Source organism: Schistocerca serialis, chromosome 9, assembly GCF_023864345.2.
Source record: "Schistocerca serialis cubense isolate TAMUIC-IGC-003099 chromosome 9, iqSchSeri2.2, whole genome shotgun sequence".
Taxonomy (NCBI): domain Eukaryota; kingdom Metazoa; phylum Arthropoda; class Insecta; order Orthoptera; family Acrididae; genus Schistocerca; species Schistocerca serialis.
Window position 1 is genome coordinate 49,863,031 of NC_064646.1, and position 17,153 is coordinate 49,880,183.

Below are 17,153 nucleotides of genomic sequence, written 5' to 3' on the forward strand. Positions count from 1 at the left end.
AAATTTTATTACTGTGTATTGAGCTTAATTAGAAATTGGAAAGTAACTGCCAAAGCAAATATATGATATACAAGTCGTACTGACCTATGGATCAGAATGCTGGACTTTGACAAAGAAAGATCTGTGCAGAGTACAAGCAACAGAGATGTGCTTTCTACGAGGGATTCTGGGTAAGATGAGAAAGGAGTTATAAGGAATGAAACACTACGAAACATCCTGCAAATCAAACCCTGAAAATCTGGATGAAGACCAAATGGACGACCGTGAACAAAATGGAGACTAGGGGATGGATAATGTGAACCAAAGAGAACTGCAATGGGAGGAGGTGCTCAGTGAGGGACTGTGGGAGGAAACAGGAGCTTGGAAGAGGCTCTGTGAATGACCTGTATAGGCAAAAACGTTCGAGGAGGAATAAGAAGACTTGGTTGTCACATTAGTGACAGTATAAATATAAATCCTTATGTTTTATTGTGAAGCATACCATACTTACTGTCATGTACTATGATGTTACTTTGGCTGATTCTTAAGTTTTAGTGTACAATGTTGTTGTTGTGGTCTTCAGTCCTGAGACTGGTTTGATGCAGCTCTCCATGCTACTCTATCCTGTGCAAGCTTCTTCATCTCCCAGTACCATCTGCAACCTACATCCTTCTGAATCTGCTTTGTGTATTCATCTCCTGATCTCCCTCTATGATTTTTACCCTCCACGCTGTCCTCCAATATTAAATATATCATATTTATTCTCATGTATAAATATGTTACAACAGTCAGTGTGAGAATAAACATAAATAAACTGTATATCTTCTCTATTAATTATTGTAAAATCTGTAAAAAAAATCATTACTGTAAATCTAGTGAAGAAGAGAGACTCCCTTCACTCATACCCATACTGGCAACGTATTACAGTTTGGATACATGAAATTCATAATAAAGTAAAATAATTGTTCCTCCCATTTAGTGAGGAACAGATACTACTGTTACTATCACCTAAAATTTAGGGCATACTCCTGTTCAATCCAGTAACATGGTTTTTGATGTGTCTTTCAATGCAAAAAAACATCCATGCTAAGAAGGATCGTGGCAATTGCTACCCATCTGTGTGACCAAAGCAAGGTTGATCACAATTTAACCTTAAGGTTCTCACAAGTGCCAATCAAGCACCAATGGAGAAATATATATACTACACACGCGCGCATACACATGCATGTGCACGCATGCATACATACGTGCGTTCACACAGGTTTTTTTACTTGCTAAAAACAAGTAGTAGCAAATTTTTTATTGTATTTATGATGAGTGATAAAACATAGATCCATCATAACTCTCAAACTTGAATCAAAAACAGAGGTAGTACACTTTCTAAAACAAATGTGCATAATAAGAAGCCTCACAAGGAGCTGCTAAAATTGTTAAGCCCTGAAACAGTTGATACAAGTAGTCAGCGGTCGCTCATGCAAAATTTTACCAATGATCTACAATGTGTTGGCCTATAGCCTTTTAACTTACAAGGATAATAATTGTAACTAAACTGAATATATTAATTTTATGTATATAGATTGAACTGTTCAAATATATTTCAATTTTACAATTTATCATTTAACATTGGCAGGAATGGAAAAAAAAAATGATGCCAACAGTAGGAATTGAACCTAAGCCAACAAATTGCCAGTCGGTGTGCTTGACAACAGGCTAAAGCATCATTAAGTCAACTGCTCCTTAAAAATCCCTCATACTCTATGCTTGCACAATATGTTACATTGCCATGCAATGAAAATTACTGTTTTGGTGCTGGGAGCAACGTAGCAAGCATTGTGCTGGACGGGATGTCATCACATCAGAGCATGTGTAGTTGAAAACAGACACCTGTGTCCCTTCTCCGAGATGATCGTAGCATGGCTGATCATCATTTCAGCACTCAACACTGGTTTCTAGTTCTCAAAGAAAGAGCACTACAAAACCTTGTTTTGTCCACTTTAATTTGAATGTCAGCATGCATTTGAAGAGAAATGGTGTAATTTTAGTGCCGTTTCTGGCTCACAGTCAAAGACAAATGGCATAATTTTAGTGTGATATCTGGCTTGCATTTAAAGAAAAATAGCATAATCTTAGTGTAATGTGTACTATGTGCTGTAGCACATTAGCACATGATAACTGGCTACAACTGCAACTCTAAGTGACCTGTTTCGATAATCTGTAAAAACTTTGATCAAATGACATTCTGCACAAAAAAATACATCAGAGCACTTAATAATTAAGTACACTCCCTAAATGTATTTTCATTAACAAAACATTGATCTTATAGATAGGATACAGTGCGCTTACCAATGGTATAGGAATACGTTCAAATTATAAACTAAAAATAAAAAGTAAAATCAAACAAAAATGTGGTTCCCATAGAGCCAATCAAAAGTAACAGTATCACATCAAAATGCCAGTGACAGTCATGTCACTTGAAAAAAATATGGCAACTGCTCAAAACAGGTACTAGATTTGAGCCCAGTTTACCGTAAAAGACCAAGGACAAGACCATCGGACAGAGAGTTAAGAGGGGCAGCCGGATTGAAATGGCCACAGGAAACTAAAGATCCGCAGAAATGGAAGAACCTGCAGGGATCCTCTGTTGCTTGCCAATTCGAGGAGGTCATACCATCAAATTATTGAACTAGCTGATGATGGGACGAATTATTTACTGTGATGAGAGACATTTAGTGTAACACTGGTTGGAAGATGTTAGTTTTATTTTTGGAGACCAAACAATGTGTTTCTACTCAAGAATGAAATTGTGCAAACACTGACTGCTACTGTTTAACATTACAATCTTATTTATTTTTGTGCTGCATAGCATATCATGTCATTGTTACATCAATCACATTCTGCTCCATCATATTAAATATTCATCACTGCTGTCACCAACATGCGAAGTAGGAGCATGGATAGCCATTTTTAAAGTTCTACCAGTCATTATTGCCCCCAAACTAAAGTAGCTTCCAACCAAACACCACTAAAAAGTGCTCCACATATTGAGGACTGTGCATTTTACAGTACAGTGGCAACACAAAAAGTGAGCACATTTATTTTCCACTTAGCTAAAAGAACACTCACCTTCATCAATATTATTATTATTATTGTTGTTGTTATTATTTCCACTATTTATGTGGGTGTGGACATGGCCACCAGTCTCTGGGATGTTCTGTTCACTGCCAATATGACTTGCATTTGGGGTACCTACATCAATGGAAATTGCAATACTATCTGTTGAGTTCGTGGGATCATTTTGTACTACTGGCTGTGGTCTTTGCTGAATAGCACTGACTCCTTCACCATTATCACCAGGACCATGGAGCCATGATGACAGGCCACCTTCTTGAGCTGTACGTGTCAGCTCAGCATATACAGAACGCAAGTTTTCTCGGATAAGTCGAGGTGTACTTGTTGTGGCCCCTGTAAAAGAAAACATACGATCTCATCACAATCAAATGAACATAAAAATACATACAATAAGAACACAGAATTTCTGGTGATATTATCTTGACATAGTAAAACTGTTTCCCTGCTTATGATCCACTGCTAAATTCTCTTCGGATGCTTTAAAGCCTCACAGTCAGTTATAGCCCTTTTTGTATTAACTACTACTCCCAGAATAATTCTCATAAGTTCAGATCAATGTGTGTTGTACTTCTCGGGTAAGTAGGGCTGTCCTGTAGATCAATGGTCCCCAACCGTCTCGAAACTATTACTTCCATGTGCAATCAGATGTTAGCTATTAACCCCCCCCCCCCCATCCAACCATTATTAACATCATAAATAATACCATTTTTGTAGGTGTCTCACTAAACCATGAACTAAAGAGTCATTTAGACAACTGGTGCTGCTTACTTAAAACAATATTTTTTTTATGTACAATGCTGAAGCAATTCTCAGTGCATTGCAACTGCTACCTACAACTCCTCCTCAGAAAAGTATCCATACTGAGGGTAGAATTCCTCTGTACCACTCAGAGACCCAACGACACACCCTTTCAAACTGTGCCAAGTTCAAATGTGTACACTATACTTATTGTTCGTAAATCACTTAACTGCTGGATTCCTGAACTGGCAGAAATTGGAAGAATTCGGGTCACCAATACTTTGTATCTGACCACTCTCAATAATAATAATAATAATAATAATAATAATAATAATAATATTGTCTAGGTCCTACAGCAGGGAAATAGCATTATACCCTACAGCAGTGAAGTAGCATTATATGTTGTATCATGTTACCAGATAAGTTTATTTACCATTGCAAAGCAAATAATGAAACAATTTATTGTCTACTGCAGGAACTACCTACAACTCAGTGAAGACATTTTAATGAGATATTTAAGAATATGTGATATACGTGTTTCAATTTTACTATCATAAATGGATCGTACAAACTATACGGTATTTGTAGTGGCTCGGTATATGAATAAGATGTCCATGCATTCATTTCACAAGGTATAACCTCAGCCACACTGTCACATGTTACTGCTCGCATGTGAAATAAAAGAATGTAATTACTGGTAAATAATAGAGTCAGTACTACACTCTGAAGATATGGTGATAATAGTAACAATCTTCTAAAAATAATTTAGTGTTGTGACTGAAACACAGTTGAGCCTTTTGTTTTTACCCCTCAAAAAATTTCATTTTACCCCTAGGTTAGGAACTACTGCTGTAAATGATGCAATACTTGCACTCACAGAACAAAGTACATATGCAAAAAGTATTAAATACAACCTGTTGTTCTCTACACTTCACAACCTGGGTGTATGCCAACACACATCATCACTGGTATCTGAACCTAAATCTTGTGCTATAGCTCATAATCTAATTTCCTATAATCCCCTTTTCCCTATAAAAATTGCTGACAAAGCCATATTTCTGTGAACCAATCTACACAGCTAAGAAGAGCAGTAGGAAATGAATTACAGCAAACTGACGCAGTGAATTGCAAAGTGAGTCACATTTGGACATAAAATTATTAGAGTACAAATGTTTATTCTAACCATTGATGTTGTGGGCTAGAAGAAATGAGTCTTTTATGAGTATCGCAAACAGCCATAGAAATTGTACTGAGCTTGGGCAGCTGAGTTTCACGCCCTCAATTGTAAGTGACAGTTCGTCAAAGTCAAGTCTCAGGAGTCTTATGCAGACACCGTAGTCTCAGATGCAATAATTTGTTTCGCCCCAGATAAGGAGGTACATCAATGGGACCTTCTGTTTGAGGACCCTTTGTTAGGAGAGGTTTTAAATAAGGGATAGTCACTTGATGTCTCCTGCAGTGTGGGCTGCTAATTAGAGGCCTGGAATGATGTCGCCACTGTTGACAGCATGCAGCCCCTAGTGCACGGACGCTAACAAAATGGGGAAAGACGGGGTAGCTGCAGTACAGAAGAAGCCAACCAGGTTGACATGGAATAACATGTTGTCAGCAGCAGGAACAGCAAATGCCACTTTCTTTGTGCCCCTCTTGCTTTGAACAGCATGAGCGGGCAGTCTGATTCCAGTAGTGGGTTCATTGACAAAAAAAGTCACATAGCAGTGGTATGCCACTCTCTACCCCCCACCAAACCCACCCGCCCACTCACCCCCTTCCCCTCCCCCTCCAAGAGTCATTGCAAGAATCAATTATTTAAATATTCATACCATTCCCCCCCCCCCAATGAACCATGGACCTTGCCGTTGGTGGGGAAGCTTGCGCGCCTCAGCGATACAGATAGCCGTACCGTAGGTGCAACCACAATGGAGGGGTATCTGTTGAGAGGCCAGACAAACGTGTGGTTCCTGAAGAGGGGCAGCAGCCTTTTCAGTAGTTGCAGGGGCAACAGTCTGGATGATTGACTGATTTGGCCTTGTAACACTAACCAAAACGGCCTTGCTGTGCTAGTACTGTGAACGGCTGAAAGCAAGGAAAACTACAGCCGTAATTTTTTCCCGAGGGCATGCAGCTTTACTGTATGGATAAATGATGATGGCGTCCTCTTGGGTAAAATATTCTGGAGGTAAAATGGTCCTCCATTCGGATCTCCAGGCGGGAACTACTCAGGACGACGATGTTATCAGGAGAAAGAAAACTGGCAGGAGGAACAAGACTTCTGGTCAGGTGAATACAGGGTTATAAATACAAAATCAAATAGGGGTAATGCAGGAGTAGGTTTAGTAATGAATAGGAAAATAGGAATGCGGGTAAACTACTACAAACAGCATAGTGAACACATTATTGTGGCCAAGATAGATATGAAGCCCACGCCTACCACAGTAGTACAAGTTTATATGCCAACTAGCTCCACAGATGACAAAGAGATTGATGAAATGTATGAAGAGCTAAAAGAAATTATTCATATAGTGAAGGGAGACGAAAATTTAATAGTCATTGGTGACTGGAACTCGATAGTAGGAAAAAGAAGAGAAGGAAACGTAGCAGGTGAATGTGGAATGGGGCTAAGGAACGAAAGAGGAAGCTGCCTGGTATAATTTTGCACAGAGCATAACTTAATCATAGCTAACACTTGGTTCAAGAATCATAAAAGAAAGTTGTATACATGGAAGAAGCCTGGAGATAATGGGAGGTCTCAGATAGATATGGTAAGACAGAGATTCGGGAACCAGGTTTTAAATTGTAAGACATTTCCAGGGGCAGATGTTGACTCTGATCACAATCTATTGGTTATGAACTGTAGATTAAAACTGAAAAAACTGCATAAAGGTGGGAATTTAAGGAGATGGGACCTGGATAAACTGAATGAACCAGAGGTTGTAGAGAGCTTCAGGGAGAGCATTAGGGAACGATTGACAAGAATGGGGGAAAGAAATACAGTAGAAGAAGAATGGGTAGCTTTGAGAGATGAAATAGTGAAGGTAGCAGATAATCAAGTAAGTAAAAAGACAAGAGCTAATAGAAATCCTTGGCTAACAGAAGAGATATTGAATTTAATTGATGAAAGGAAAAAATATAAAAATGCAGTAAATGAAACAGGCAAAAAGGAATACAAACATCTCAAAAATGAGATCGACAGGAAGAGCAAAATGGCTTAGCAAGGGTGGCTGCAGGACAAATGTATGGATGTAGAGGTGCATATCACTAGGGGTAAGATAGATACTGCCTACATCAAAATTAGAGAGACCTTTCGAGAAAAGAGAACCACTTGCATGAATATCAAGAGCTCAGATGGAAGCCCAGTTCTAAACAAAGAAGGGAAAGCAGAAAGGTGGAAGAAGTATGTAGAGGGTCTATACAAGGGCGATGTTCTTGAGGACAATATTATAGAAATGGAAGAGAATGTAGATGAAGATGAAATAGGAGATATGATACTGCGTGAAGAGTTTGACAGAGCACTGTAAGATCTAAGTTGAAACAAGGCCCCAGGACTAGAGAACATTCCATTAGAACTACTGATAACCTTGGGAGAGCCAGGCATAACAAAACTCTACCATCTAGTGAGCAAGATGTATGAGACAGGCGAAATCCCCTCAGATTTCAAGAAGAATATAATAATCCCAATCCCAAAGAAAGCAGGTGTTGACAGATGTGAAAATTACCAAACTATCAGTTTAATAAGCCATGACTGCAAAATACTAACACGAATTCTTTACAGACGTATGGAAAAACTGGTAGAAGCCGACCTCAGGGATGATCAGTTTGGATTCCGTAGAAATGTTGGAACACGAGAGGCAGTACTGACCCTACGACTTATCTTAGAAAATAGATTAAGGAAAGGCAAACATACATATCTAGCTTTTTTAAACTTAGTGAAAGCTTTTGACAATGTTGACTGTAATACTCTCTTTCAAACTCTGAAAGTGGCAGGGTTAAAATACAGGGAGCGAAAGGCTATTTACAATTTGTACTGAAGCCAGATGGCAGTTTTAAGAGTTGAGGGGCATGAAAGGAAAGCAGTGATTCGGATGGGAGTGAGACAGAGTTGTAGCCTATCCCCGATGTTATTCAATCTGTACATTGAGCAAGCAGTAAAGGAAACAAAAGAAAAATTCGGAGTAGGAATAAAAACTTTGAGGGACGGCCATTGTAGCAGGCTTCAAATCCCCAACCGAACGTATCTCAGCTCTGGTAGACCAGCACCTACAACCTATCACCCGCAGACTCCCATCCTACATCAAAGACACAAACCACTTCCTAGAACGCCTCAAATCCATCCCCACTCCTCTCCCACCTGAAACCTTTCTTGTCACCATAGATGCTACATCCCTTTACACAAACATCCCACATACCCATGGTCTCTCTGCCCTTGAGCACTACCTCTCCCAACGCCCACCCGAAGATCTTCCAAAAACCTCGTTCCTTATCACACTTACCAACTTCATCCTCACCCATAATTACTTCACTTTTGAAGGCCAGACCTACAAACAAATCAGGGGAACGGCCATGGGAACCAGGATGGCTCCCTCCTATGCCAACCTCTTCATGGGCCGCATGGAGGAGGCTTTCCTGAAGACCCAACAGCTGCTTCCCCTGGCCTGGTATAGGTTTATAGATGACATCTTTGTGGTCTGGACTCATGGTGAAGAAACACTCCTTAATTTCCTCCATAACCTCAACTCCTTTTCGAATCTGAATTTCACCTGGTCCTTCTCCAAAACCCAAGCCACCTTCCTGGATGTTGACCTTCATCTTGTTGAAGCTCACATCCACACCTCTGTCCATATCAAACCCACAAACAAACAACAGTACCTTCACTTTGATAGCTGCCATCCTTTCCACATCAAACGCTCCCTTCCCTACAGCCTAGGTATTCGTGGCAAACGTATCTGCTCCAGTGACGAATCCCTCAACAATTACACCAATAACCTGACCAGTGCTTTCCTCTCCCGCAACTATCCTGCAGACCTTGTCCACAAACAGATTTCCCGAGCAATACATTCCTCCCCGTCCAACAACAATGTTCCTACCCCCAGACCACACAGAAGCATCCCCCTTGTCACCCAATATTATCCTGGCCTCGAAAACATCAACAAATTACTCCGCCAGGGATATGACTTTCTCAAGTCAACCCCTGAAATGAGATCATCCCTTGACAAAATTCTCCCCACACCACCCAGAGTTGCCTTTCGTCGCCCCCCTAACCTCCGTAACATCCTTGTTAAACCCTACAATATTCCCAGACTACCTTCTCTACCCAGCGGTTCCTACCCCTGTAACCGACCCCGCTGCAAAACCTGCCCCATGCATCCCCCCACAACCACCTACTCCAGCCCCGCTACTGGTAAAACATACACAATTCAAGGCAGGGCTACGTGTGAAACTACACATGTCATTTATCAACTGACATGCCTGCACTGCACAGCCTTTTACATCGGCATGACAACAACTAAACTGGCTGAGCGCATGAACGGACACAGACGAACTGTCCGCCTAGGAGATGCCCAATACCCAGTAGCGGAGCATGCCCTCCAGCATAATTCTAGGGACCTAGGAACCTGCTACACCGTATGTGCCATTTGGCTTCTCCCACCCAACACCAGTCCCTCTGAACTGCGGAGATGGGAACTTGCACTCCAACACATCCTTTCATCCCGCCATCCCCCTGGACTGAACCTACGTTAAACAACCTCACTCCCATTCACTCTTCAGTCTTCTCCTCTTTCCCTTTCCTCTTTAGCCATTCACGCATCTTTTCATCCTACATAGTTGTGTTTATCTTTATACTATATACCTCTTTACTTCTGTATGCATCCTCTTTGGTTTGAAGCTGGCACAGTACTTACAGTAGAATATCTTTGGCTTCCCTCTGAAAACCATGCCTCCATCCTTGCTACCCTCCCTGTTTACCTTTCCCTGTTGCTTCATAACCTGGGTTGTGAGTAACTGAATCCACTTTCCTTTCTTCCCTTTTTTCCCCTCTCTCCTCCCTGATGAAGGAACAAAGTTCCGAAAGCCAGGAATGTAAATTTTCAGTTCTGTTTTATGTGTATCTATCGGCTGTACTGAGCTGAGGTAAGTACTGGCCAGCCCCTCTATCTCTTTGTTAGTATTTGTTTCACATCTTATATGAGATTTTCCATTAATCATTATTTCATTTGCAATTTCACTGTTCCATCCCCCATCTCCCTGATGAAGGAACGAAGTTCCGAAAGCTAGGAATGTAAATTTTCAGTTCTGTTTTATGTGTATCTATCGGCTGTACTGAGCTGAGGTAAGTACTGGCCAGCCCCTCTATCTCTTTGTTAGTATTTGTTTCACATCTTATATGAGATTTTCCATTAATCATTATTTCATTTGCAATTTCACTGTTCCATCCCCCAGCTACATAGAACACACTTTATTTCTTTCTTCTTCCTCTTCTTCTTCATCTCCCTCACTCACTTCATAGTCACACTGTGGTCCTGATTCTTCACTTCATTTGCAATTTCATCTTCAGTTCCCTTTTCAGTTGTGACAAGATCACCATCGATCACTATACTTGGAACCAAGAGCAACGGTGGTCAAGTTTAGGCCTGTTCTACACAACTATGTCACATATTCTCCGACAGCCAATGAGTTCTCAGTAGTGTCCTGAGTGCTCTGTTGTGAATCCCGTAGCTAATGTGAACATTAAACATGATCGTAGTGAGTTGTTTTGTCAATTTAAATTCCATATGTTGCAAGTTTTATAGCCGATCGTGGTCGTAAATGATAAATTCTGCATAAGCAAGTGAGAGACATAATTTGCAGGATATACGCTTCCTTCAGGCAGAAATCAATGCTTGCGCATATTGCAACTGCCACTTGAATTGTCAACAATACAATCGTTGTCTGTGCCTTGACATGCACAAACCACCATCGGTTGTGGATCGGGCTATAGTGTCATCAAACTAGGCTTCAGTTTTGGCAGCATTTATTCCTTCTGTTACCATTCCTGCATGACAGAAACAGTTCTTGATGGTTTGGGATGTCACCAGGCTCCAAGCTTCAGTAATGCATCTGACTGCATCCATCAGTGTAATAGAATAATTTTGCTTTTTCTCAACACATCGTATCATTTTAAGTAATATGAGCTTGCAATACTGGCATTTCAGGCTCCTAATTACTCCTTGGTGCAAGGGCTGCAATAAGTTTGCCATATTTTCAGGCAGAAAAATAAGCTTATACTTATATGGATATGGTATATGTCCTTTCAGACATGTCCGGAAGAACAGACAGCACTGATGACCTTCAGCCGTCTAGAACAAAATCAGAATTATATTAGTACCTTTAGCTTAATATTCTCCAGAACACAGAGTGCAGCATGTGCTGGACTGTTGTCAACAAAAACCAGTGTTTACCTTTTCTGACTTCTATGCTCCTGATCGCAACACCTTATTTCGGGTTTAAAGAGTTTGGACATCACTTAGGCCTTTTTATTAGCATTGTAATGCTCTGGCAGATTTTTTACATGCTTAAAATACCTAGGATTTTTTGATTTACCAATCACAAACAATTATTTCTTCTCAGTTCCATCTGCGTTTGCACATACCAGAAATGGTATTCTTTAGACAAGTTGCCATCAACACATTTTTGGCCATTAAATTTCAGAGTTTTGTCAGGTGTCAAGCCAAAGAAAATACCACTCTCATCTGCATTAAAGATGTCACAGTCTGCATATCCTTCACGAACTGTAGGCCACACAACAGTGAGTCACTGTTGGAGTGCTCCACTATTCACACTGTTGACTTCAATGCTCACTTTGCCAAAAATAATGCTGTGATATTGTTTGAACCTGTCAATCCAGCCACTGCTGCACACAAATTCCTCATGTTTTAATTTCTTGACAAATTCTTCTGCTTTTACAATAAGGAAAGGTCCTATAATGGATACATTGATGCTTCTCTGTAAAGCAGTGCTTCACCCACTTCGCTCCATTCAGCTTTTCGTAACCGCTTAATTTTAGATCCATTTTGTTCAAAGGCAGTAACAATTTTATTCTCTTGTTCTTCCAAACCATTTCGACTATGGAATTTACAAAGTCAAACTGATAACACAAGTCAACCTTTTTAGCTCCATTCTCGATTTCATGAATCATTTTCACTTTTTCTTCCACCATTAAGACTTTTCTTTTACTGACCATGCTGTTCTAAAATGCGTGCACTTTACATTATGTGTACTGTTGAGGAGTTCTGTGACTGTCATACAGTGGTATGAATGCAATAGGGTAACAATGAGCCGAAGAGTCTATACTAAACATATTGTTGACAGAAGAGCAGAAAAAAGAATGTGCCAGGCTGCCATATTACAACATATTTCCTTCTACAGCACACTGATTCTTCGATAATCTTGTTGTTAACTGAGGCTGGAAACGACATTATATCCTACGTAAATGCATATTCATTTGTTGTATTAAGCAAGGATGAGAAGTATGTTCCTTGCGTGGAATATGGCTGTACAACAGAAATCGTGACATTAAAGCCAAGTTGTTGTTACCAATGTTGTTATATGAAAGTTCATCTGTACCTCTTTTGACCTCTTTCAGAATCAACAGCTAATGTTTGGGGTCACTAGTGCACCTGCCATCTTTCAACGTCTTTTACAACAGGTTACAACAGTTGCCCCTCATAGCATTAACTATCTCGACGATATCCGTCAAGACAGGTGCTACCAGGGAGAATCACTTACATAACCTCTGGTCTTTGTTCATTGTTCTACAGGCCGTGGGCTAACCTTGCTAAGTCTCCCCACGGGCTCTGACACCTCATTCGAGCAGGAGTAACTGCTTTTGTTTTCAACTGGATACAGAAGCAAGGCACACGGTGCACGGCTCCTCCACACCAGTGCCTGTACTGCCTCTGCTGTGGTGGCAGATCCGGTGCTCCGGCATGTCGTACACTCGGTACAACACGGGCAGCCCATCAGTCGCTGGGCCAGGCATTGGACTCACTTCAGAATTTTTTGTGTAGCACCACTGCCTCTCCCTCTCGGGTGATGCTTTTCTCCCGTCGACGGAAAGGTTTTCTCCCTGTGTCACGGTTGGAGCAGTTCTACATCCATACTCCGCAAGCCACGTGACGGTGTGTGACGGAGGGTACCCTGAGTACCTCTATCGGTTCTCCCTTCTATTCCAGTCTCGTATTGTTCGTGGAAAGAAGGATTGTTGATATGTTTCTGTGTGGGCTCTAATCTCTCTGATTTTATCCTCATGGTCTCTTCGCGAGATATACGTAGGAGGGAGCAATATACTGCTCGACTCTTCGGTGAAGGTATGTTCTCGAAACTTCAACAAAAGCCCGTACCGAGCTACTGAGCGTCTCTCCTGCAGAGTCTTCCACTGGAGTTTATCTATCATCTCCGTAATGCTTTCGCGATTACTAAATGATGCTGTAACGAAGTGCGCTGCTCTCCGTTGGATCTTCTCTCTCTCTTCTATCAACCCTATCTGGTATGCATCCCACACTGCTGAGCAGTATTCAAGCAGTGGGCGAACAAGCGTACTGTAACCTACTTCCTTTGTTTTCGGATTGCATTTCCTTAGGATTCTTCCAATGGATCTCAGTCTGGCATCTGCTTTACCGATGATCAACTTTATATGATCATTCCATTTTAAATCACTCCTAATGCGTACTCCCAGATATTTTATGGAATTAACTGCTTCCAGTTGCTGACTTGCTATTTTGTAGCTAAATGATAAGGGATCTATCTTTCTATGTATTCGCAGCACATTACACTTGTCTACATTGAGATTCCCTGCACCATGCGTCAATTCGCTGCAGATCCTCCTGCATTTCAGTACAATTTTCCATTGTTACAACCTCTCGATACACCACAGCATCATCTGCAAAAAGCCTCAGTGAACTTCCGATGTCATCCACCAGGTCACTTATGTATATTGTGAATAGCAATGGTCCTATGACACTCCCCTGCGGCACACCTGAAATCAGTCTTACTTCGGAAGACTTCTCTCCATTGAGAATGACATGCTGCGTTCTGTTATCTAGGAACTCCTCAATCCAATCACACAATTGGTCTGATAGTCCATATGCTCTTACTTTGTTCATCAAACGACTGTGGGGAATGGTATCGAACGCCTTGCGGAAGTCAAGAAACACGGCATCTACCTGTGAACCCGTGTCTATGGCCCTCTGAGTCTCATGGACGAATAGCGCGAGCTGGGTTTCACATGACCGTCTTTTTCGAAACCCATACTGATTCCTACAGAGTAGATTTCTAGTCTCCAGAAAAGTCATTATACTCTAACATAATACGTGTTCCAAAATTCTACAACTGATCGACGTTAGAGATATTGGTCTATAGTTCTGCACATCTGTTCGACGACCCTTCTTGAAAACGGGGATGACCTGTGCCCTTTTCCAATCCTTTGGAATGCTACGCTCTTCTAGAGACCTACGGTACACCGCTGCAAGAAGGGAGGCAAGTTCCTTCGCGTACTCTGTGTAAAATCGAACTGGTATCCCATCAGGTCCAGCGGCCTTTCCTCTTTTGAGCGATTTTAATTGTTTCTCTATCCCTCTGTCGTCTATTTCGATATCTACAATTTTGTCATCTGTGCGACAATCTAGAGAAGGAACTACAGTGCAGTCTTCCTCTGTGAAACAACTTTGGAAAAAGACATTTAGTATTTCGGCCTTTAGTCTGTCATCCTCTGTTTCAGTACCATTTTGGTCACAGAGTGTCTGGACATTTTGTTTTGATCCACCTACCGCTTTGACATAAGACCAAAATTTCTTAGGATTTTCTGCGAAGTCAGTACATAGAACTTTACTTTCAAATTCATTGAACACCTCTCGCATAGCCCTCCTCACACTACATTTCGCTTCGCGTAATTTTTGTTTGTCTGCAAGGATTTGGCTATGTTTATGTTTGCTGTGAAGTTCCCTTTGCTTCCGCAGCAGTTTTCTAACTCGGTTGTTGTACCACAATGGCTCTTTTCCATCTCTTACGATCTTGCTTCGCACATACTCATCTAACACATAATGTACGATGGTTTTGAACTTTGTCCACTGATCCTCAACGCTATCTGTACTTGAGACAAAACTTTTGTGTTGAGCCGTCAGGTACTCTGAAATCTGCTTTTTGTCACTTTTGCTAAACAGAAAAATCTTCCTACCCTTTTTAATATTTCTATTTACGGCTGTAACCGCTTTATGATCGCTGATTACCTGTTCTGCGTTAACTGTTTCAAATAGTTTGGGTCTGTTTGTCACTAGAAGGTCTAATATGTTATCGTCTTGAGTTGGTTCTCTATTTAACTGCTCAAGGTAGTTTTCAGATAAAGCACTTAAAAAAATTTCACTGGATTCTTTGTCCCTGCCACCCGTTATGAACGTTTGAGTCTCCCAGTCTATATCCGGCAAATTAAAATCTCCACCCAGAACTATAACATGGTGGGGAAATCTACTCGAAAAATTTTCCAAATTATCCTTCAGGTGCTCAGCCACAACAGCTGCTGAGCCAGGGGGCCTATAGAGAGATCCAATTACCATGTCCGAGCCTGCTTCAACCGTGACCTTCCCCCAAATCATTTCACATTTCGGATATGCGGCAAGGAGACCCACTACTTAATACACGAGGGTCACTGGGGAAACTGTCGCACAAAACTGTTGACGCACCACCGTGTGTTTTGGTCAGGCATCGATCAGGAGGTGTTACACCTTGCCAGGGCGTGCTAGAAATTTTTTCATCAGCAGGTGGTGCTGTGCACTGTTTTATGCCATGGGAGCCCCTATGTGGCCTTGGGAAATAGTCCACATTGATTTTGCTCGTCCTTTTTAGACGCTTTTTGGTTATTGGCAATTCATAGTTTTTCTTGTTTGCCTTATATCATTTGTTGTCCACCTGTGACAGAAGATGTAACTTCAAGGTCCTGTCAGAGATATTCTCTATAGAAGGCTTGCCTTGTACCCTGGTTTTCAACAACGGTCCTAAGTTGGTGGCACAATCTTTCATGGACTTTCGCATACACAATTGCATTTGCCGTGTCGTGACATCTGAATTTCGTCCACAGATAAACAGTGACACATAATGCCTTGTCCAAATGTTTAAGACAGAGACGTGCAATTATGTAGCAGATATCCCGGTTCAGGAGGCTCTCACACTTTTTTAGGTCTCGGAGAAAGACGCCAACTGAGGCAGAGATACCCAACGAGCTGCTGTACGGTCACCAGCTGCGGATGCTGCTCAATCTGTTCCTGCTGGGCAGATGTTCCCCAGCAGCACCAGTTTTGTCGACATTCACACCTGGCACACAAGTCTGGACCAGCATGTTTGGATGGCCCACAGCCAGCATAGGTGCAGCTTCTTCATAGTTTTCACTGAAGATCGACTATGGCACACCACCAGAACCAGCTCTATCTCAGGATGGGTGCAGGGACCCTCTGCAGGTCGTGAACTTGACGCCTCGTCTTTTGTTGGTCCTGGCCAAGCTGGGAGTCGTGCTATCCTTGTTGCGCCCGATTACCCCCGTGGTTGGAGCTTCATCAGTACCGATAACAGGTTTGCTTCCTGTGTCTGGTACCAACGCCACCCACTGCGATTACCGGTGCCGCTGTCAGTAAGGACAAATCAGGTCTCTGTCATCGAGAGCCTCTCCTCTCCAGTCCGTCGCCATCACTGCCCTGGCCAACACCTCCGCCCCCATCATTGGTCCTGTCCACCAGCCACCACAGGGCACAGGGGTGGCAGAGGTGCCCTCGGCCCGTTCACTTTCATTCATATGCACCAGTCTGGGCAGGTTGGGAACTCCTCGTGACTTTAGCTGCTATCCCCAGCACCACCACAGAATGTTTTTACAGTCACAGCTTTGTGGACGGCAATGCCTGGTGTTCACCCCTGCCAGAAAGGAGAAATGCAGTAAAACTGCCAGCTGCTATATCTTACGGTTCCCAGCAGACGTTAAACTGGATCACTATGGCAACCTTAGTGCAAGCCGACATTCGAACAGAACGCCCAGAACAACTCGAGCTGGCTACCAGGGGCAGCCTAGTCACTGACCGCTATCACCAGGTCCGCTGTGTGTGCACAGCACTACCCCAGTGACACCTGATGTGGATAGTGACTTCATAAGTGCAAGTACAGGCTCCTGTGCCTTCAGTTGTTAATGTGTTTAATACATGTAAAATGCATTCACTGTATTCTTACTGATATCACACTGTGACCCAATAACAATTCTGTTTTACGGCCATGTGTTTCCTTGTATTCCTAATTAG

The 17,153-nt window shown here is 41.9% G+C and overlaps 1 protein-coding gene across 1 annotated transcript in view; it reads right to left on the reverse strand.

Annotated features, from left to right (window-relative positions):
* Window positions 1-17,153, reverse strand: part of LOC126419012 (RING finger and transmembrane domain-containing protein 2) — an 83,154-nt gene that overhangs the window by 46,047 nt on the left and 19,954 nt on the right. Inside the window, exon 2 of the mRNA XM_050086066.1 lies at window positions 3,103-3,441. Coding sequence (XP_049942023.1) covers window positions 3,103-3,441 — 339 coding nt within the window. The remainder of the gene's footprint in view (window positions 1-3,102; window positions 3,442-17,153) is intronic.